This window comes from Acanthochromis polyacanthus, chromosome 1 (genome assembly GCF_021347895.1).
Source record: "Acanthochromis polyacanthus isolate Apoly-LR-REF ecotype Palm Island chromosome 1, KAUST_Apoly_ChrSc, whole genome shotgun sequence".
NCBI classification, from domain to species: domain Eukaryota; kingdom Metazoa; phylum Chordata; class Actinopteri; family Pomacentridae; genus Acanthochromis; species Acanthochromis polyacanthus.
In genome coordinates, this window is record NC_067113.1 from 32,076,386 (window position 1) to 32,100,874 (window position 24,489).

General features: G+C 38.7%; 2 protein-coding genes across 3 annotated transcripts in view; both read right to left on the reverse strand.

Moving 5' to 3' along the window:
* atrn (attractin) overlaps window positions 1-14,080 on the reverse strand; it is a 205,123-nt gene extending 191,043 nt beyond the window's left edge. For both annotated transcript variants that reach the window (XM_051951584.1, XM_022191616.2), the window contains exon 1: window positions 13,582-14,080. In XM_051951584.1, the coding sequence (XP_051807544.1) occupies window positions 13,582-13,820 (239 nt within the window). In that variant the 5' untranslated portion in view covers window positions 13,821-14,080. The remainder of the gene's footprint in view (window positions 1-13,581) is intronic.
* A 3,250-nt stretch (window positions 14,081-17,330) lies between these two features.
* The window catches only part of eif2ak3 (eukaryotic translation initiation factor 2-alpha kinase 3), a 46,885-nt gene continuing 39,726 nt past the window's right edge, over window positions 17,331-24,489 (reverse strand). The window contains 3 exon segments of the mRNA XM_022191614.2: window positions 17,331-19,638; window positions 21,761-21,823; window positions 24,249-24,350. Of these exon segments, the coding sequence (XP_022047306.2) occupies window positions 19,456-19,638; window positions 21,761-21,823; window positions 24,249-24,350 (348 nt within the window). The 3' untranslated portion in view covers window positions 17,331-19,455.

The following is a 24,489-nucleotide window of genomic DNA, read 5'->3' on the forward strand; positions in this document are numbered from 1 at the left end:
GAAGAACATTCAGAAAAAAAAATCTAACAAAATCCAGTGAATTTTGCTGGATTTTGGTTGATTTTTTTTCTGAATGTTCTTAAAGAATTATTTTTTTATATTTCTTTTTTCCCCCACCAAAAAATGTTCAAAAATGCAAAAAATTTTTTTTAAAAATGTAGATGTTTTCACTGTGAAAATATATTTTTTCCCACATTTTTAAATTTTAAAACGGATTAATTTCACTCGCAGGATGAGAGTGAAAACAAGATAATTTCAAGATTGTTTGACTTAACATATTTAAGATGCATTGTCTTAAAACAAGTCCCTCCATCTGCTGAAATGTCTCTTGTTAAGTGAATTTATCTTAAATCAAGTCAGATGAGACATTCTGATTAAAAATAAGACAAACAGACTTAGTAAGATTGAGTTTTTGCAGTGTGACATTGGGTAACAGTGGATGGGACAAACGTGTGCACATCTGCATCAGTAAGCTGGAAAGAGGATGAATGTGAAGCACAGCAGCAGGGACCATTAAGTCTGGGCAGGAGGCTGGTGGGCCAGCGGCTCAGCGGGGCCTTTTGTGAAGCGAGGTCAGCCTTGGATCGAGTTCCAGAGAGCGTCTAATGGACGAATACATATACAGGCCACACAAGAGGCGATGACAAAAGGCGCTACTAAGCAGCGGGCTGTCAAAATGCGAAACCGAAATTGGCGAAAACCACAGTGAAGCCAGAGTTAACCTCAGGCCTGACATGTCAGGATGTTTTGTACTTCATGTCTGTAACCTGTGCTGGTACTGAATGTACAAGGAGATCTGGAGGCAAAGTGTTTCTGGCCTCAGAGAGAATATTAATTCATAAATAACAAATAAGAGGCACGCTGTGGGGTTTTAGATTCAGTGTCAGCAGCTGTGTTTCCATGTAACCATCACGTGAGTTTGAAGCAACTGTTTGAAGCGTTACATGATAATTAGGCCCGTTTCCAACTACAGGGGGTCCTCGACTAACGACCAAGTTCCATTCCTATCATATCAACGTATTCCTATCCGATCAAGATAATTCTATTTTCGCCACAACTCAATCAATCAATGTAATTTATTTATAGAGAACTTTCCCACAACATGAAAGAAGACCAAAGTGGTTCCCAGCAGCATGACAAAACAAAACAATACAATTTGGTTACTACAAAACCATCAAACCATAAAAACCATGGTTGGAAATGTAAACAAAGCCGTTATGTGCATCACGATGTCGATCAGTTCTTCGGAAAAGTCATGAATGCAAATGACTTTCATGCACGTACGAGTCATTTTATTATATCAAATTTCACTTCCATGGAGATGGATTTCCTTTCCTTCGAAGCATTACCATCAGAAGAGTCTGACTGATACTTGGGATCCATAACGAAGGGCAAAAAGTTGGCGAATGTAGCACAATCCAAGGTGGCGTACAATCGAAGAATGGAAACAAAGCAGTGTTATAGACAGCTTTGTATAATGCCCAACATGCAGCGGTTCTACAGACGTTCTGACAATTAACAAACCCCAACGTGAGCAACCAAAACGCCACACAAGCTACATTGTCTACAATGACGTCAGAAAACTGCTTTTTATCGGTTTCCTGATAGTTTTGGGAATCGGAGGAGTTGATACCAGGTCAGGAGCATGTGCCAGACATTTACACTGGCGCTATGTGGCGTGGACAAGGCATTTACTCATCACGCACGCCGTCTGACCGTAAACAGACAAAAAACCAGAAAGAGCCCAGAGCTGCAGTCTTTACAAAAACAAATTGATCTCAGTAACGACATCATATCATCTTAATAAAAAAGTCACGCGTCTTTGAGACTCCTCACAGCAAGACGCATAAAGCTGGCGTCTGTATTCAGAATTTTATCGCCGTAAATACGTAAAACGGGGCATGGTTTATTAACATTAAAAGCATCGGCTTATAGTCAACCAAATAAAAGTGGATTTTGAGATAAACAGGAATTTCATGACTGCCTCTCTGCCGTTTTTCTTCAACAACGTGAGCTTGCAGATGCTGCAGATTAAACTGGAGCATTAAAACAAACCAATGTTATTAAGAGAAAAATCAATGGCTGGATTTCTGCTGTCCAGAGAGTAATTAAAGAACCGAGAAACATATCTTCTCATTTATCTGTGACTTCACCTGGATCATTTTTTTTTTTTTTTTAAAGAAGGCCTGAAGATTTGAGTTGACAAACGCCGCAACATCCTCAACCTTCATATCCTGTTAGTTCTTCAATTAAAGCACACAATTCCCCCCAAAATACAACACAGCAAAAGAAAATGCATAAAAAACAAACATCAGCCTTAACTTTCAAGAGGCAGTGCCCTATATAAACTACTTTTTACCAAAAAAAGAGCTCCCACAAACCATAAAAACGTCTCGCACTAAGAGCACAACGGCATCTCATCTCTGCTGGTGGATTTCTTAAAATGTCATTTTTCTATGACAGCAGCACGACAAACCAAATTCCACTCAGCTCCGCAGAGATGGAGGCAGGCAATTCAGAAAGTAGACAAATAAAACCAAAGCAGTGCTGCCTGTCACAAGAAGCCGCCGTGGGAGAGGTTATTGATTCTCCTTTAACCCTCTGAACGACGGGTATGAAAAGTATGTCATGTTTTAAAAAAAAAATAATAATAAAAAAATCAGGAAAAATACATTATTTATCAGAGCTGGAAACTGCAAAAACAGAAAAAATGATTGGACTTTCAACTTTCTGGCCAGGTATAGAAGGAATTATATGCGTTACACAGGTCCATCTGGAAAAATCAGCAAATCTAAGCGTAAAATCTAAATCTCAAGCTATTTTAAAAAGCTACTCAATTCAAAATCCTTTTATTCTAAACATCACGCAAAAATTCACCAAAATTTAACCGTTCCAAGTAACGAGATGATGCAAAATACAAAAAACTCTGCGATATTTGGAGCAACCAACAACCTTTTAATGGCTCAGCTGCGACCAACAGTCAAGTAATAAAAATGAAGCTACTTCTCAGCTGAACTGCAGGCAGTGTCTAAACAGGAGACAAGTTTAGAAACTTCGTATACGTGTAAATAGTTAAATACTTGCAGTACAAAATGATAAAATTCAACATCTAGGAAAAAAGGTAACATCTGTGGGCACATTTTCTACTTTTTGCTGCGTATTTTTGTCATTTTTACTGTGTCAAACAGAACAAAAGACAGTTTTGAGTTCTCTTTACTTCTAGCCATGTTTTTTTCTGTTTCCGTAGAGGTGCAGGACTTTATATCGCAGTGAAAAATGAGCCAATAGTGAGTAAAACTGTGACAGAAAATGCTCAGGAATTGCTCAGAGTTCACGGTAAAAACAAAGACGCTCTGGTATTCAGGTTTGGTTTTGCACAAGTTAAGAGTATGACATGAATCAGACATCAGGAAAACCTCTGTATTCATATTGTGACCGAACTTTTAACCCGATCCTCACAGGACCTACTTTTTGTATGACCTGATGCTGGCATTTAGATCGATTTGTTTTTGTATAGACTGCAGCTCTGGGCTCTTTCTGTTTTTTGTCTGTTTACGGTCAGACGGCGTGCGTGATGAATAAACGCCTTGTCCACGCCACATAGCGCCAGTGTAAATGTCTGGCACATGCTCCTGACCTGGTATCAACTCCTCCGATTCCCAAAACTATCAGAAAACCAATAAAAAGCAGTTTTCTGACGTCATGTTGCACATTATAGACAATGTACCTCGTGAGGCGTTTTGGTCTCTCACGACCATCATAACGGCCGTAGAACCGCTGAATGTTGGGCATTTTTCTACCAGCGACAAATGACGTGAATTAAGCAAAAATTGATTAGCAAAGTCACTCATTTCCAAAGATGAATCTGTTTTTGTAGGGGCATTGCTTTGATGGTGAGCAAAAAGAGCATTGCTTCTTCGAACTAGTCATGTTTTCCTCACGTATTTTATGTGCAAATATCACTAGAGGTGTTTTCTTTGTCGACGCATCTTTTTGACAACTTTCTCCATTAACCGATGAGTTGTTTGGTCTTCAAAATGACAGAAAATGGTCAAAAATGTCTTTTCAGTGTTTCCTCAAATGCCTTGTTTCATCCACAACTCAAAGATTTTCAATTTACTGTCACAGAGGTAGAAAGAAACCCCAAAATACTCACATTTAAGACTCAAAAAATGACTAACGGTAAATTAATTGTTGACAACTAATTGCACAAGTCATAAAATCTTTAAAAAATAGCCAATCATAAACCAGCTTAAGTAAAAGAAATGTAAAAATCGTAAATTTAGGAAGAAAAAAGTATATGTGTAACTCTTCAAATGCACATTATTAAATTCCAAATCAGACAAAACGGTCTTAATTGATTACAAATATTGCAAAATACACAAAAAAATAGGACCAACTTACAGCACCAGGGCCAACTTAACTCGCAATTAATACTTAAGAAATAAATAATTCTTGCGTGTCATTAGAAAAAGTTAGTTAAAATGGCAAATTTCAAAAATAAGGTCCTAAATTTGGCAACGAAAAACTTTTTACACTTACTGGAAGTGGTTTCTGAAGTTTTCTGGGGGGGAAAAGTTGATGCAATTAATGCAAGATGTAAACAATATTTCTGATTAGGTTATGATCATTTTTAAAAAAGGAGCAAAAAAATGTATGGACCAAACTTACAGCACCAGGACCAACACAAATAGCAATTAATATGCTAATATTTAAAAAATGGCTGCATCTCATTAGAAAAAGTTATTTCAAACGGCAAACTTCAAAATAAAGTCCTCAATTTTGCAAGGAATTGATTCACAAACTTGCTGCTTTTCAAAGATCTCTGTGAAATTTTTCTTGGAAACATTTTTAAATTAGCTTTTGCAGCATCTTTCCTCTACTTTCCTCGATTAAAGGCATTAGAGGAGATTTAATTTCCTACGACTGTGAACGTAGCATGCGCACATACAACCTCTCCCTCACCTCCCTCTAACATTTACGAAGAAATGCTCCCCTCCAGAAACTTGCGTAGCACTCGTGAAGTTGTCTTTTACGGCTGGGTCCCCCTGGATCTTTATCTGCCATTATGTAAAAAAAGATGAGCAAAACAAGTCGCCAGCTAACTACGAAGCTATAGACCCTTTATTTGTTTACAAACATTGTGACGTTTTTTGTGGGCGGGGCTTATGCTGGAGGCAAAAGCGGAGCGAGAAGTCAAGCGGGACTGGGAGTATATAGTTTGCGCTGGGAGTTTGTGCTGCAAACTCGAGCATTTTTAACCCGTTAAGCTTCAGTGTTCCGCCGGCAGTACACTTACTAATTTGCATAAGAATTTCAAGAATGTCCGAAGGCTGCAAACGCGATTATATAAACACTATACGCCGATGGAAAGCTTAGATTCTCATGAATCCGCCGGTATAAACCACTTTCAGATGTGATTATCACAGCGGGTAATATAAACACATTTGTCCGACAAACAACGAATATCCATCCATCCTTTCTCTGTACACGGCTTTAACGTACACAGCGCGACTCACATTTCCCAGTTCATTATTACACACAGATGAAAATATTCCACAAAAAACGGCCATAATCCAACCTTGGACATCCAGACGACACAAGCCAGTAAACTATTTTGTCCAAAACATGTCTTGAAGTCGGTATATAATCCACGAATCAGTCGTTTTCAAGGAAATGCACCTCGCGATGCGCGTCCAATATTCCCTGTATTTCCCGTCATATTTAACGGGTTATTGTTTTTGATTGTATTTTTTTCTGTGTCTTGTTGTGTCCTTGTTCTTATGGTGTCTGTATTTGGACCCAGTGTCTGGAATAAAGCTGAATTGAATTGAATTGAATATTTTTTATTTACAAATAGAATATTAGCGATTTTTTGTACTGAAAATGGCTGGAATTGACTGCAGCTGATCGTCTCTGTCCAGTCTTTTCGCCTCAGTGCATTTAACCACAACTGTCTTCGTTCCCTCTGAGCACGAGTGTTCGGTGGAATCCTATAAAACTTTAATTTGCGTTCGCCAATGTCATTCCTCCTATTCTGGCATCCAAAAACACAGCAGGACGACATTTTAGAAAAGTTAATAGAGCCTAGTCCCTCGGTCTTTCGCCTTTTGGTCACGGCTGCGGGTTTCCTCTTTTGCCTCCAGCTAAAGCTGTGATGTCATTCGTGACGTGAGTCATTAAAGGGTCTATACCAAAGCAACACATACAGAAATCATGTAAGTCCAAGGCGTACGTAATCTACGTAACGAGGCCTGAGCTGGAAGATTTTTGATTGACAGGAAAGGGAGCAAACCAAACGCCTCGGTCCGAGCGCGTTGATTGGCTGATGTTTTTCAGGTCCTGCCATGTCCACAGTTTTTTTGTTTGTTTTTTTATTCTTTTAGAGACCATACATACAAGTCCACTAAAGGTCAGTATATTCATTTTATGTGAATCAGACAAATTAAACAAAAAAACATCCTCCATAATGCCTTTAACTGATGACTTGTTTGGTCTTTAAGATGCCAGAAAATGGTCAAACCACCCATTAGACTCCAAAACATCCTCAGATTAAAACTGAAATCTCAACCTCCTGTCTTAAACGACACCAGAACACGTCGGCCTGGCTGTGCCCGGCTTTCTTTCGTGTTGCTTTGGGCCCTCACAGCGAGCCGGGACTCCATTTTGGCACAAGAAACGCTGCTCACCGAAGCTTTGTATGGCAGCATTGTCTGTATGCTAAACACGGCCTCGGAGCTCAGACTCTCCCTGACAAAGCGTCACCTCTGACCACGTTAACAAAATAACGCGGAGCCGACTCCAAACACAGCATCACAGAGCAGCAAAGTTTACCGTTCCACTTAAAGATAATTAGCCCGACGCGGCCGGGCGGCTACAGTATCGCTGATAAAGCTGCACTCTGTGGCACGGCGGCCTGTAAACATCATCGGGCGAGTCGGTGGCCTGTTGTGTTTGGAAGTGAAGTTCAGGGTTCAGACGGAGCAGCTCTTCTCTCAGACGAGCCGCTCTGCAATCTCTCTGACAGCGCTGACAGGAGTGGAGAGGGCTCTGCTTTATCACTTCTCCTGCACAACACAGCTCCAGAACCCAGACGAGACGGCTAAACGCTGCTCCGACGCCGTTAAAAGTAGCCGGAGAAGGAGGCAAGCTCAGCACAGACGCGGTAAAGTTCAGCTTTAATGACGCCCACAGGGACGGCAATGCACGGATTTGACCCATCGGGTGGCACCGAAGGAGAGTCCGGAGGGAAACCGGAGCTTTAACGGCAGCAGGAGCACATCTAATACCACATAAGAATGCATATGCACGGAAAACTGCAGGGCAAGGAAGCGTTTTAACTTTAAAAAAACAAAAGAAAAGCCACAAATCTTCACTAAAATTGCTGCTTTTTTGTATGCTAGTCATCTCTATGATTATTCTGTCACATTCACTGTTAGACTTGAAATTAAGACTGGGGCCCGACCGATGTGGATTTTTTGAGGCCGATACTGATTCTGACATTTTGTAGAAAATATACCGATAACCGAATTGGCCGATTAATTTAAAATATATATAATGAATAAAATAATTTCTTTTTTGGTCCCTTAACGCTGACAGTAGCAAAGATTTGAATTACAGGCAGAACATTTGACTGTTTTACAATACTTGGTCCTTCAGTATTTGTTTAACTTTACAACAGAGAGGAATTTTCAAGTACAAAAACATGTAATCGGTCGGGCCCATATTAAGGCGCCACAACATTTCATTCCAGCATCATGATGCTCCCAAGAAAATACGATACAAAGTACAACAAATGAATGCTTTTGGAGCTTGATGCAAAAACAAATCTCACACAGTTCTACTTTCTGTGACTAATTGACAGGACGAGTCTCTTATAACAACTTTTACTGTAATTTCAAGGTTCTTAGATGGACCAAGTCGTATATATTTAACTTTATTCGCAAGAGTTTTTTGACTAGTGCACAACACAATGAGTGAAGTGTAGGAGATCTGGCTGCAAAAAGAAACATCTGCTGTACTGAAACGTTTTGGCTACAGAAAGTAAGATGTAAAAAGAAAAAAAAAAGCAGGTACTCTGACAGCTACATCTTGCGATTGCAGCCGCAGACAGGAACACGACTAATTTGTTTCACCATTTAAATCCAACACAACACACAAAACTCCGCGTGTTGAAGCCAGATCTGAATTCCATCCGAAGCATGAAACTATTTTGAACATTTGCCAGCCAGATGTGAAACATTCCAAACGGTTTGCATTCAATAACGAGTCATTTTTCAGATTTTTTAAAATGATTTTTTTTCTCCATGATGCAGCTGCACTCCCCTATAAAACCCCCAGATGATTAAATCTGTCCACACAGAGTTGTTTAAGTCATCTAGGGGGGATTTCCTGTACATTTTTTCTTTCATTTCAGAGAAAACTAAGTATTTCAATGCCTAAACTGTGCAGCCCAGCTTTAAATCAACCCAAATTTGGGAGCAGCTAAGGCCACAGTTTATTTACTCCAGACAGAAGACTGACTATGATTTTTATCTGGAAGCTACAACACGCTGACACGGTTCTCTTATGCATAACCATAATGCAAACACATGACTCTTGCACAGCGTCCACTGCACTTTACTCCTCAGTGTTTATGACTTTTTATGATTTTATGGAAAGTTGTTTTTTTTTTTTATCATGTTTTGCTGTGAATGTCAAACAGTCACTTTAAGTTTCACTGGAAATTCCGTATGAGAAATAAAACCTTCATAAAAGCTGAAAATGGGAACAAACCACCAAGCTTATCATTAATTCTATTAGGGTTTTATGATTTTTTTTTAACAAAATAGGCAACTCTAACAGCCTTTCCTCTTTGTTTTATGATTAATAATTACTCAAGAACAAGAACTGAAAGGGGAATCAGTGATGGAGATGGTCACTGCCTCTGGATAAAACAATTTCTGGACAATTTTTGAGTCATTTTCAACAAGTTTTATGTCAGCTTGGATCGCTTCTCATCATTTTAGAATATTTTTGTGTCTTTGGGATCATTTTCAAGTCATTTAGGACAAATTTCATGTCATTCTGGAGTCATTTACCAAAAGTATGGATCATTTTCAAGTAATTCTGAACAATTTTTGAGTCATTTTGGACAAGTTTTGAGTCAGTTTGGATCTTGTTGAGTCATTTTGGATCATTTTCGTGTCTTTGGGATGCTTTTAGAGTCATTTAGGAGAAATTTCACACCATTTTGGCCTAGTTTTTGAGCCATTTTGGACCATTTTGAGTCATTTGGACAATTTTGAGTAATTTTGGACAATTCTTATGTCAGTTTTGGTCTTTTCTCGTCATTTTGGATCATTTTTGTGTCTTTGGGATCATTTTCAAGTCATTTAGGTCAAATTTCATGTCATTCTGGACTAACTGTCCATAATTATAGATCATTATCAAGTCATTTTGGACAGTTTGAGTAATTTTCAACAGGTTTTACGTCAGCTTGGATGTTTTCTCATCATTTCGAATCATTTTTTGTGCCTTTGGGATCATTTTCCATAATTCTGGATCATTTTCAAGTCATTCTGAACAATTCTTGAGTTGTTTTCAATAGGTTTTATGTCAGCTTGGATTGTTTCTTGTGATTTTGTATCATTTTTTTCATTTTCATTTGTATAGACATGATCATAAAAAAGGCTCAGCGGTCTCCATGTTACCTATTCGCTCAGCAATCGGCTATGCTAATGTGGAAACAGCCCCTGCTTCCTCTGTTTTTCCCAGCTTCCACCATGACCGACCTCTGCATAACCCAGCAGGCCTCCCGCTGCCTCGCCTTTATGACCCTGCAGGCCGGCACTGAGCTGAGGCAGCACGACACGGTATCACATTAAAAAAAAAGCAAATAGATTTCCTAAAAAAAAAAAAAACGGGCACGCCTCGACGGATGCCTTTTAGCTGCGCAGACATGCTAGCTCATCACAATGCTGGAACAAGATCAGCATGCTAACGACCAAAAAAAAGAGAGGAAGGATAGCGTTACAGTTGGAGAAAACAAAAAATGAACGCGTCCAGAAGCTCTAATTAAGTGCAAGTTTGCGCGATCTTGGCAGGGTCGCGACACAAAGTGGCCGATAATGCAATCATCAGTGAGTTTGTCCAAATGAAGCTGTCATCGAGGGCTGCAGCGTAAACGGCGGTAATGCGAGTTGACACTTTAATGGGGAGAGAAAACGAGACGAGCAGCTCGGACTCTGAATGTCCCTCATTAATTGCTGTTTTACAATTTCCAAATATGTGTGTAGTGTCCCTCCTGCTTTAACCTGGGGTGTGGACATGGTGAGAGAGGACGCTCTGCTTGGTTTTATCAGATCTTCTTCTTCCTGCCACCTGTCAGATGTTTCCACTGGTTCGGCTCGTAAAAACACAAAAGTGCTTTTCACACGTTTGTTGCATACTTTGACCCTGAGCTGGGTGACGGTTACCTTCACTGGGTCAACCTGCTTCCCCAGTGAGCTATCCACACAGCTACTGTATTTCAAAAGAGTCCTAAGCAAAGCAGCCACGTCTGCAATGCCAATAAAAGTACAAAAAAAAGCAGTCGGTTCTCTCCTCGACGCTCCCCGCTGAGATCTCCAGCAGCCACCTTGTTCAGCGTCGGAGGCTCTGCCAACTTGTCGCCCTCACAGATACAAGCACAGGGATCGCCGTGTGCTGCAAAAACCGGAGATAAATCACCTGACTGGGTAGAATATAGCGTAAAACAGGGGGTATGAGAGAGTACAGGGTGGTTACATGTCAGATTTAAGGGTTTTCCCAATGAAATAATCTAAAAATGTGCCATTTCCACTCTGATTTACTACTCCCATTGCTCTGGTGATGTTAAAAAATGACTTAACAGGGTTAAATATAAAGAAAACAGAAGGTATGAGTGAGTGCAAGGTGGTTACAGGTCAGATTTAAGGGTTTTTTTGGTGCAAAAATGCCAATTGTTTTACATCGTCTGAAGACAGCTTTTCTTCTTTGTGTCATTTTGAATTTAACAGCTTTGGGTTTAAAGCTTTTGGAGCGACAACTAGATAAGATGTAAGGACGGACCAATTATCAGGTCCAATCTTCAGCAGTTTTGCACTCGAAACAGCATTTTTTTCCCCCCAATAAAATAATCTAAAAATGTGCCATTTCAACTCTGATTTACTACTCTCAGGGATCACCTTGTGCTCTGGAAATTGGAAAGAAAAACAACCTAATGTAAACTAGTGTTCCCCAAAGCCCACGCAACCTAAAGATACGTGGTTTACATCTACGTAGAGGAGGAAATAAACAGCAAAATAATCACATTTAAGAAGCTGGAATCAGAAAATGTACCGTTCTACCTTAAAGACAGCACTGCCACTGAAATTAATCATCAACATAAATGTCGGTTAATTCAGCGGCTGGCAGCTATTTAAGCAAACAGGGTTGAAAATAAAGTAAACAGACGGTCAGTAAACTGTGGTTACACGTCAGATTGAGTCGCTAATTAAATTTGACATTCGTTTAAGCAATTCTGGACGTAAAAGACCAGTCACTCTTGCTCTGGTTTATGTTATTTTGGATTTAAAGCTTTGGTTTGTCAAACAAAAGCATAAAACTAGACGTCATCTAAGGATCGGCCAAGTATCAGATCCGATCTTTAGGATTTTTTCTTTAACGGTTTCCCAATAAAATTATCTATAAATGTCCTGCTTCTATCTAAAATCACCACTTTCAGGTCTGGGACTGGTTGTACAGCACAAACAATAGCCAATAAACACTAAAAGATAAAAGTTCTCTTTCAGTTAAACACACGTAAACATAAATAGCAAAAGGCATTTCAGTTTGGGAGTTTGTTTTTCTACATTTTCACAAGAATTTTTTATCGCAAATGTATGTCAGTTCAAATTAAGGCGGAGCAAATCATTTAAAAACGATCAAAATCGCAACATTTTTTAATGTGAAAACAGCCTATTTAATCATGATGATAAAGGAAGTGTTGTGGTACTACTGAGATGCAATCGCCGACAAATAATGTTCTCCAAATGTGAGAGATCATGCAGAAACCACTATCAACACAAGGATAAGCTTTCACTTTCCCTTCCACCGTCTACGTGTTACAATTTCCCAAATTTATTTACTAAAGAACGACCTAAAAATATCAAGTTCTGTGGAGAATTTGGCCCTGCTTGTTTATTCGGTTTAGCTTAGTTCAGTTTTTAGCTTCCCTTTCTGGAAATGTTCGATCAAAACAACCCCCCCAGCGCTGCATCCTGGGCTGAGCTTCATCAAATAAGACCATGATTATTTTAAAGAAAAATACAAACAAATCACCTCTGTAGCAGAAAAATAATGAGGTGCAGTCAGGCCATTTTGTACTGCAGAATGCAAGACTAAAATAAAGGCAAAGTCATTCTTTTTGGCATATTACTGAGCCCGAGTTTCAGATATTTGCTATTGGTCACTGATATCTTCTTGGTCAACCCTGACATGTTATTATCACTACAAAAACAAAACATGCCAGCTCTACATACAGCAGAACAATAAGGTGCAGTCTGACTATTCTGTGTTGCAGAATAGTCTACAAATACTTGCAATATGACTTTTTTTTGGCATATCGTTCAGCCCTAGTTGCAGATATTTGTTATCAATCAACCCTGACTGATATCTTATTGTAGCAAACTATATTAGCGCATTTACGACAAAAAAGAAACCTACAGCAGAATAATACTGAGGAGCAGTCAGACCATTCTGCGCTGCACAGCAGTCTGACTATGTAAGACTGAATCAACTGCAATACCAGTTTATTTTGCAAATTATTCAGCCCTAGTCCTTGTTATCTGTTGACCCTACTGACATGTTCTCAGACAGTATAATCTATTAAGGCATGTACTACAAATATAAAACAACAATGAGGAGCAGTCAGACCATTCTACGCTGCAGAACAGTGTGACTATGCAAGACTAAAATCCTTACAAATCTGTTACTGGTCATTCCTCCTGACATCTGTTTGGTCTCAAACATATTCCTACAAAACCAGAACATGTCACCATGCAAGACTAGTATAATTGCAATGCGACTTTTGTTTGCACATCATTCAGCTCTAGTCCTTGTTATCTGTTGACCCTACTGACTTGTTCGAGACCACTATAACCTATTAATAAAATAATAAAACCTGTCAGTACTTGTTGCAGTGCTGCTATGGGTAGTAATACTTCTAGTCCAAGCCTTGTTGACACTTTGATGGGGGTGATGTCACTTGGTTGGATCCTGATGCAGCAAATTAGCCAACATTGGACACTAATATCAGTTAGCTTTGAGCTACATATACTCCGGTATCTCTGCTAACCTGTACTGCGTTTAAAACCCGGAGTACTGCATCCTTGTGGTACTGTTTAGCAGTACTGGTAGTAGCGGACCGGTATTTAAACGCCTCAGGTGTGCTCTGCTCTGCTCTCACCGACTCCGGAGCAACAACCCGGGCTTTGAACTAGCAAACATTTAGCATAAAACCAGCGGAGACGGAGGCTCCGTCCGCCGCCGCTCTGACCGATGAGAGTGGCTCTATCCCGGCTGTTTGTGAGCTCACCGTACCTGAATCTCCCTCCGCAGTGCTGGCATTGGTCCCCGACCCAGCCGGGGAAGCATACACAGTTGCCAGTGGCGGTGTTACACTGGCCGTTCATACACGGTTTGTCGCATTCCTTCGCCTCGGTGATGCCGGGCAGTCCGGACAGCAGCCCGATTACTGACAGCAGGAGCGCGGTCGTCAGCATCAGTAAGCTCCGGCCGCGGCCAGAGCCCGAGCAGGCCCGCCGCGTCGCCCCGTACATTCTCTCACAAAAGATGGCTGCTTGGAGGCAGAAGCTCCGCTGCTTCGCAGGCGGAGAGCCGAAGAGCTGTCCGCTGGAGCGGCTCCGTTAGCCGGGCTGAGGGCGCCGAGTGTGTGGGGGTGACGGTGAGTGTGTTCGCTGACGGTGGCGGACTCCGGTCACTGGTTTACATCTTCCCAGCGGTTCTGTTTCCCAGCGCCGCAAAAAGCCGCATATTGACGTCCAGAAGTGACGCAAAGGCGACGGAAGTGCGCAACGGCAGGAGGCGACGCGCGAGAGCTTTAAACTTTTATTTTGAAAAGTGTGAGGCAAGCCAGCCCCGCCCCTTTCCAAAATAAATCACCAGCTGATTCTGGATTTTTATTAAATTTAAAATAAATACACACATGAATAAATAAATATTCATTTAAAACACATAAACGTGGCTATGAAATAACCTCTAAAATAAATCATAAATATCTCTTTAAAATACATAAACGTGGCTGTGAAATAATCTTTAGAATAAATAAATGAGACAAAATATTGTAAATTTTAATCAATATTGACTAAATATACACATGAATAAATATATATTTCTATAAAATACATAAACATGGCTATGAAATACCTTCTAAAATAAATAAATAGAATAAAAAACTCTGAATAAATAAATAAAATAATTTCATAACAGGTTTTGTCATGTTTATTTATTTCACTGAGATATGTGTTTGTTGATCCATCCATTCTCTATACACCGCTTAATACTCACTAGGGTCGCGGGGGGTGCTGGAGCCTATCCCAGCTGACTCAGGCGAAGGCAGGGGACACCTAAGTAATGGAACTATGTTAAACTGCATCGTCCCTGTCAAATAAATAAATTCAATTCAATTCAACCCTGGACAGGTCACCAGTCTGTCACAGGGCTACATATACAGACAAACAATCACACTCACATTCACACCTACGGGCAATTTAGAGTAACCAATTAACCTCAGCATATTTTTGGACTGTGGGAGGAAGCCGGAGTGCCCGGAGAAAACCCACGCATGCAAAGGGAGAACATGCAAACTCCATGCAGAAAGATCCCAGGCCACCCCAGGATCTTCTTGCTGCAAGGCGAAAGTGCTAACCACTAGGCCACTGTGCAGCCCTGTGTTTATTGATGTATTTTTTAATTATTGAATAAAATCATATTATTGAATGTCATTAAATTAAATTAAATATTGATTGAATATTTAAATAAATAAATAAATATGAGAGTGAAATAAACCCTGATATAAAAACACAAGGAAATAAACATGTCAATTCATAAATACATTTATTAAGGACAAATGTTATTTGTTTCAGGTGACTTTAATTTGATATAACCCTTTTTTCAGGATGTATTTAATAGCCATTTTTATTTATTTCATAGTGTCACTTTAATACAATACTAAATAAAAAAAATACATAAATATTATAATAATATTATGAAACAAAGTAACATGGCTATGTAGTGAATGTTGAAATTAATAAAGGAGGCAATAAACATAATACATAAATATAATAAATACAAAGATAAATGCAGTTTTTTATTTATTGTAAAGGGACATTTTTAAAGGACTACTTTTATCAATTTCATTACAATGCTTATTTATTTATTCATTCATTTATTTATCATATTTATACTCAAATAATTGATTTTCTTGTAATTTCGTGTCCGTGTTCTAATGTTCCATCTGCTATAAGAAGATGTTTGATGTAAAAGAATGACTAAGAATACTATTGAACACATTTGCACTGCATTTCCCATGATGCTTTGACAGAACATGTTTCCATTCAGTTAATATCCATCTGTAGTTGTTTACATTAAACACAAAGGTTACTTATCCGGTCTTTGGCTTTATGTGCGTCTTCATCCTTGAATCTGGAACAGCTGCTAAAGTTCTGTTGTTTTTTGTAAATTGTTGATGAGACTCATGAGATGATTGGATTTAATAAATCCACTCAGGACACTCGTCTGTCTGGAACATCACGCTGTGGTCATTCAGCCTTTTGGTTCTTTCTTTGGACTGCAGGTTCAAACACACTCTGACTGATAGAAACCAGTACAGATTCCTTATTTACATACAAACATGGACATCTTCTACATGTTTAACACTATTTCTCCACTTCTGCGTTTCTGGTCTGTTAAAGTCTGTTTGGACTGATCGGCTTTAATGTTCTTCCTGAGAATCCTTTTCTGTTTTTATTGCCATTTAAAGGTCCTACAGAAAAATATTATTAGTAATAATAATACAATAATAACAACAATAATTAATTTAATTGCGTCCATGCATGAAGATATGATTGCTTTTTAAATTCATAAACAAAAGTTAATCCAGAGGTAGTATAATTTTTATATGTTTGATTAGATTTTCATGGTTTTCACTACATAAAATATAAATGTGCCTGAATACTTGCAGTTAAAACCCTACATTATTTAAAAAAAAACAAAAAAAACAACACACATTTCCCTCATTTAAAGGCTAAGATTGAGACTCTACAATAATAATAATTCGCCCTTGAATGAGTTGGCTTGACAAATCTGTGTTCTGCGCTTAAATAAATATGGAAAAAGGTTAGAAGTCTTCTTTTTTAACTTTTATACCTATATTTAATTTATTTAAAAACTTTTTTAAGTTTAAAAATACATAAATGTACCATTTAACCTTCTGTTTTCTTTTATTATACTTGTTTTTTGTTATTTGGATATGGCTTTTTTTGTAGAACAAAAGTCTTCTTACTTGTATATTTAATTTTTAAAGTTTTATTACATTTTTTGTATTTTTTATCTGCTTTTTTTCCTATTTGGATATGCCACTTTATAGAAAGAAAAAAATTTTCCGTTTTCTTTTTCCTTTTACATTTATTTAAAACCAAGAAAAGTTCTTAGAAGATTAAGACAAGTTTTTAAAGTTTTGAAAGCACCCTGTTTTCTTTTGAAAAACCTTCTTGTAAGTTGTAAAATACTAAATCTATATTTAATCTACAGTTTAACCCTCTATTTTCTTTCAATATACTTTTTTTTTTTTAGATATGGCATCTTTTGTTCTTTTATTATTTTATCTGGTGTTGTATTGATTTATTTAATAAAATATTTTATTTTTATTTTTTATTTAGCCTTTATTTAAACAGGTAGTCTCATTGAGACATTAGGGCTCATTCCCAAGAGAGACCTGTCCTTAAATAACACAATAAGACAACACTGAATTTACCATATTTTACTGTTTCTCTATTGTTGTCTCTTTTTCTTCTTCCGTTGTATCCTTCTCTCTTTTTTTGCCCTTTAAAAGGTGCTATATGGAGTAAAATAAACACCTAAATGTACAATTTGGATATTTTATTTGCAATTAAATCTGGAAGACGACACATAATGAAAGCTAAATATCACCTAAATACAAAAACTGGTGGATTAGGACCTTTCTCGGACACTTTCTGTTGTTTTTTCCTTTAATTCGTCCCCCTCCCGCTGCCCACCAGCCCACAGACTGCACACCAAGCACACACAACTGTACAAATGGTATAGAACAGTTTATTAAATTTAGACTTATAAGAAGTCATCATATTCCAACGCACTCCAATCGCATGAAGCGCATTCGTAATAACACCAACCCAAAAAGGATTGATCACGGCATCGGAACATAAATAAAGCAAATAAACATATTTACAATTCGACACGGCCGGAGGGGAGGAAAAACGGGGAGTTTGTGCACGAGAACACGAGAGGAGCTCAAAGTGGTCGATCCTCTGGGGGGGGGGGGGTCTACCTGGACGGCGGGAGTGGAAAAGAGGATGAACACGATTTAACAGAGCGTGAAAAAAACCTACAGCGTGAATCGGGTCGTCCTGGGTTGAGAGTCTGATAATACGCTAGAATCCGTAATGCTGTCTGCAGTATAAATGGAACAAACATGACCGACTGTTTACTACTGGAGGTGGCTAAAGGTGTGGAAGTCGCCTTCTTCGTTATTTCACAATTCTCTCAGATTTCTAGAAAACGGAGGACGAAAAAAATCCTTTTTAGCTACGTTTGCGGAACCCTGAATCCAATATCAAGTTCATTAATCACAATTAAGTATCAAACGTTGATTCTAGAAAAAGGTTTTTTTTACATTGTCGAACCTTGATTTGAGCGTTGGCATTTCGCTCGTTTTTGAGGATTTGTCGTAGAAAACCGGACGCGGAATCCATCGATTTACAACATTTTTCGTCGAGCTGAATGTACGAAACATCTTACAGACTTTACAGTGATCCAGAAAAACCCTGAAGAATAATAATAATAAGAAGAAGAAGAATAAAAAAACAACTTGTCTTTAAAAAAAAAAAAAAGATCCTTAGAAAAAAAGTACAATCGTCGAAAGCATGTTACAATTAGCGAGTTCGTGCGGTCGCGTGACTCTCCCAGCACTTCTAACGCGCGCAAAACGACGTTTACGCGGCTCAAATAACCAGCGTCAGGTCCAGGCTCCTCGGTTAAAGAGCGTCGAGGGGCTAAAACTTAACGGGAGAGCTGCTGACCTCACTCTTTTTTTTTTTTTTTCCGGCTGGATGATAGATTCCAAAAAATGCTTCAAAAAAAAATCCGAAAAAGTACACTTAACTGACTTTCGAATGGCACTCTGGTTCCTGCCGACAAAAACAAAACACTGAGAATAACTTGGGGAAGAGGTCACTGGACTGTAACATTCAGCTATCCGTTAGCGGCAGGGATGGCCTCCTCTTTGTTCTCACAGTTTAGTTATCTTACAGTCGCCTCGTGGAAAAGCCATTTACAAGCAGCGGCGCCTTACAGTATGTACACGGTTGATCTAGGAAGGGGGGGGGATCTGTTGGTTATTTACAGAGAGCAAAGAGGAGGTGTTAGAAAAAAAAAAACGATAGAGCACCTCGGAGTTATCGTGTAAAATTTACACAGAGGAAAAAGGAAAAATAAAACAACTGCGTCCAAGTACTGGCTTTAAAGATACACATTCACCCCCGTCACTTCCTGCTGTCATGCAGATAAAGACATGAGCATTCATTCAGAGGGACTCGCAGGCCCCTTTCTAAAGGCAAGTCATATCTGGTCTCAATACGTCACCTTCTCTCGTTTAAAAAGAAGAGAAAATAAACAAACGTAGGAAATAAAAGATGGTCTTTTGCTTTTCGTTCTTTTTTTGGTCTCCCAAATCAGGCATTATCGGGCGTCGGAGCACCGTTGCGGCACTCGCTAGTCGACGGGATGATCAAGCATCAAAGGCCCCTCTGGAGTGTCCTCTTGGTTTTGGTACCTGAGGTGCAGCGTGGATGAGTGGGTGAGTGAACACTGAACACAAGCAGCATGTCGGGACCAGACCGGGATCCAAAATCGGACTCTTAAAATAGAAAAAACTGCAGAATGAGGAGTTAAGAGCTCAGACTTTCGCTTAAAAACACCCGCTGATCTGGTAGTGAACTTTACGGAGCGACTGTTAAAAGATTCGTAACGGCATGAGTGCGTGTCTCCGAGCAGAGCCGCCGTCGGGGACTCTGAGCGGCTCTGTTGGCGGTTAAAGTGGTTCTATCTGAGGCAGAGTGGCGATGGGGTGGAGGCGTTTCTCCTGGGGAAGGACAGCGGAGCGGGGAGGAGTCGTCACATATTGCATGATGGGATCGTTCAGGTAGCCGACGTCTGGCGCGACGGCCGGCCCATGGAGGAGGCGCTGTAGGTGCGGGAGCGCTGCCTCACGGCCAGGCGGCAAGGCAGCTCCAGCTCCTGGAAGAGCGGCGTCCCGGTGATGTCGGCCGCCTCGGGACGCTCGCCGGGGCTCAGAGACAACATGCTGCGGACCATGCTGAGCTGGAGACACAAGAAACACACACAGGAGGGCGTTACTGCTGACATGTATGTAGCATTTTAACACACCGGGCTGCTAAGTGAACTTTGAACACCTTGTCCTCTGGATCCACTGTTGTTTTTGTCTTCTTGCAATCTTTATTTATGATATTTTTAGTACTTTTTAAAGCTGTTCTTGATTGTTGTCTTTTCTGTGACAGCTTTGCAAACTGTGGAGAACCATATGTAGTTTTTTTGTGCACACTGATGCACAGGCAAATGACAAAGAAATCATGATTCCTGAATTCTCATCCACGAGTCGCGTCACCTTTACTTATAATGCACGTTTAGAACAACAGGAGTTGAACCAAAGTCCAACTATGACGCACAAACGCAACGACTAAAAGATGAATCTGAATAAAAACACAACAAACATTAAAGATTCAGCCTCAAGTAGTTTTTCTTTAACTTCTTCTTTATACAGATTTTATTTATTTTCTCACACTAATGGAGCTTTTGTATTGTTGTTTTATGAATTATATTTATTTCTCTCTGGTTGTTTTCTTTTTCTGTACCTGTCCAGAGACAACAGATGCTAATTAGCTGCTAGCTAACTCTGTAACGACGAGGATGAAATCAGTGTAAACCTATGAGAACAAGTGCTCTTCAGGAGGGACCTAAAAGTTGGAAAAGTCTCAGAAGCAGCTACTGCTGAGGCTCAATCACCTCGTTTTTTTTTGTTTTTTTGTCGAGATCTTGGAACATTTAGAGCTTCTGGTTGATCAACTGGAGTTCTCTAACTTCTGATTAAAGAAAAGGTGGGGTCATAGCTTGTAAAGTCTTCAAAACAAACAAAATAAATCCTAAAAAATAACCTCTAAACAGACAGCAATCCAACGCAGAGAGGTCAAAACTAGCATTATGTGGCCTCACTTTTTACACCGGTGCAAACAGTGACCTGAGCAACAACAGAACGAAATAATACGGAAAAATACCCTGCAGAATAAACACAATAACACAAATAAATAATACCGCAGTGCCTTGGGACCGTCGGTGCTCGGACCCTAAATGCACACACACAATGCAACGCAGCACAAGCAGTGAAGGGGTCTGGTGGGCTCAGAGTGAGTCTCAGAATCACAGATTACGCTGTGGGATTATCATAATCTCATTACAAAGGAAACAGGGTAATATAGCTCCACAATCTACAGCCGGACGCCTGGTATGGAACTGAAAAACACACAGAAATATAAAATAATTAAAGCATAAGAATAAAGCTTGCTCATCGGGGATCCAGGGAATCCTTGGATTTATATTCCAGCTCTAAATTAGTCAGATTAATCTCTAAGTAATGATGCTGCAGCTTTAATGTGTATATTAGTTAGGTTAGGTTCTGTTATTTATAAAATTAAGGCTCTTAGCTATATTAACTTATTAATTAGGTTATTCTTCATAATTAAAAACACTCTAGGGTCTCAGTTTTAATATGTATTTGTCACATAAATTAGTATTTTGTATGATTTTTGTTGTGTTTTTATGCTTAAAATGCAATTAAATCAGGTAAAATCACACCATAAATAACCTTAATGTTCAAGCCTGTTTGGTTGATTTGTCAAACGATAATATTTCCACTGAATACTCTTTTTTAAATGTGCTTTAAACAAAAAACAGTTGACTTGATATGCAAGTGTTTATTTGAACATATAGACAATATTGTTTTGAATGGAAAATGTGCATATAAATGCAAGAAAAACTAAGAGACAAAAGTATTAATCCTGAAGGTCATTCTTGTGCCAGATATTGATCGGAATAACAATAAATGACAAAAAATAAGAAATGCAGTGCCTAAAAAGTAGAAAAGCATTAAAATATAACTAAAATAAGGCCAGAATAGAAAAGAATAAAGCAACACTGGCACTTAAACTGAGGCCTAATGATGGTATTTGCATATTTGACGCCATATTCTGTTGTTTTGGAAGCAAAACACTCGTCCTAATTGGATTAGCCGAGCAGCTTGACTCACCAAGTGGATTATGTTGTGTGGACAGGTCATTTAAACCCGTCGTTATGAGAACAGACCCTCTGATGCGTCTTTGTGCTGCAGTTTGAGTTTGCGGCCACTAGGCGGCAGCAGACGACTACTCACCTCCTGCACGTTGTTTTTGGAGAAAACCTCTGGGAAGCACAGCGCTCTCACTTCTGTCAGCGTCTGGAAGCAGAAGGACGTAAACACCTGTGAGCTCGCCGAGGGTTTATCAGCTCCTTTGTTACCGAAACAAAAGACTTCACGCTTGAGAAAACCTCGCTGAGAAAACGAGCTCTGAAAGTGACGGTAACGATCCCGTAAATGACAACAGCGGTCACGTTTTAGCTTCCTCAACACAAAATAACAGAAGAAAGTGAAGAAAAGAACGGATAAACAGCCTCTATAAACACCAGCTGGGGTTCTTATTGAAGCCAAAGATGAGATCATAGCGTTTAATTTTTTAACAATCTTTGAAGTTCTGATCAGATAATGTCCAAATCACTTTGTAAAACTTCACTTTCAGTACATGCTTTGTGTTTTATTTGATCCCTATCAGCCACAGATTGTTTTCAGAATTAGAATTGTACTTTCCAGCTGTTATCTCTAAATTAAAAGTGACATCCATGCATGCTTTATCTTGTTTTTTATTCAGAACAGTCAAGGTTATCGAGATTTTCCATCATTTGATATGAAAATACTTCCAGATTTTTTTCCTTCATGCATTCTGTAATATGAAACTATTGTGTTTTTACATTTATCTCACCATATAGTGCTGAAAACACAGATATGTCTTCATAATTGTGTCAGAAAAAATGCGTAGAACAGGAGTGTCAAACTCATTTTAGTTCAGGTTCCACATTCAGCCCGGTTTGATCTCAAGTGTGCCAGACCAGTTTTTACTATGTGATCAAAACGACAAAAGTCAGACAGAAAAGGGCAAGAAAACAACAAAAACAAGAGAAAATATTGCAAAAATGAGACACAAAATGTCAAAAAATGAGACAAACGACACAAAATAAAACAAAAAAGGACAAAAAATTAGATAAACAAGTTACAAAGTAACAAAAAATGGATAAACGACAAAAACACAAAACAACACATAAAACAATGAATAAAGCAAAAAATAGGGCAAAATATTACAAAAGTGACATACAAAATGACAAAAACATGAGACGAACCCCAAAAGGCAGACGAAAAACAAAAAAACTAGACAAAATATGACAAAAATGAGACACAAAATGACAAAAATTTGACAAACTGCACAAAACAAAAGAGGAGATTAAAAAAATTCAACAAATAGTTACAAACGACAAAAAATAATGGACAAACGACAGAAATGAGACAAAAAACAAAACGGCACACAAAATAACAAATAAAGCAAAACACAAAAGAACAAAAATGACAAAAAGACAAAAAATTTGACAAATGACATGAAATAAAGTAAGAGACAAAATCGACAAAAAAGTTACAAAGCGACAAAAAAAAGGACAAATGACAAAAATGAGACAAAAAAGACGAAACAACAAAAACGGCACAAAACCGAAACACAAAATGACAAAAATGAGACAAAAACCAAAAGCAAGATGAAAAGGAAATGGTCCAGAATGAAGTAAAATCCGTAGAACTGCTCAGAAATATAAGTTTGTATTTAATCATTTCATTCACTGAAGCGTTAAAGCGCTGCAGCCGACTTTCTAAAGGAGCAAACGAGGCGAACGTTTGATTAACATATCACAGCACACATGTTAATATGTATGCAACACATACATATTAACATGTCTGGACGTGTCTATGCCGTGACGAGTTCATGAGTAATTTAAAGCAGAGATGAACGCCGTGTGCTCGCCATGATTACATTTGATGTAAAGTCAAACTATTTTATTCTTGTCGGCACTTTATCGTGCAGACGAGGGAGTAAAGTTGCCGGAAAGGTCAAGAAATGCAGTTTTATTCCACATGCGTTACACGTCGCTGCAGTAAATAGAAGAAGGGATGTGAGGCGCAAGAGAAAATGCAGTCAAACACAACAACGCTTTTGGGATTTAACCCTCCTGTAGTAAACCAAAAAAAATCCCAAAATTCTGCAAAAAAATTGCCCAAATTTATGAAAATTTGCAAAACCTTCAAAAAGAAAATTCCAATAATTCTTTAAAAGTTTCCCTTAAAAGTTTTATTTTAAAAAATCAATCAAATTTGGCAAAAAAAATCTCAATATTTTCAAAAAAATTAGTAAAAATCTTCCAAAAAATCCCAAAAATATCTAGAGTGATCACATATTTATCAGTAAAACTTATAATATTTTCTTTAAGAACATTCATAAAAAAAACAACCAAAATCCAATGAATTTCGCTGGATTTTGGTTGATTTTTTGTGAATGTTCTTAAAGAAACATTTTTAGTATTTCTTTTTTTTTCCACCAAAAAACATTCAAAAATTTCCCAAAAATGTTGAAAATGTGGACACTAGAAGTTTCACTGTGAAAATATATATTTTTCCCACATTTTCAAACTTTAAACCGGGTCAGTTTGACCCGCAGGACGACACGAGGGGCTAAGGAGAGAGGAAATAAATGAGATGTAATGATGAGCCCATGTGTTTGCTGACTCACCCTCACTCTCTCCATCTGGGTCCTGAACGGATACAGCAGCTCAAACAGGATCAGACCCAGAGAGTAAATGTCCACTTTGTGAGAGTACGAGTTCCCAGAGAGCTGCCAGGACAAAAGGTGCACAATTAGTGACCGTTTCAGAGGCAGGAGACTCGCAGCTTCACAAGATTTTGAGGTGAAACTCGGCACATTCCTACAAACATGTTCGGTTATTTGAGGTGAAATGTGCTGGCCTTGCGTC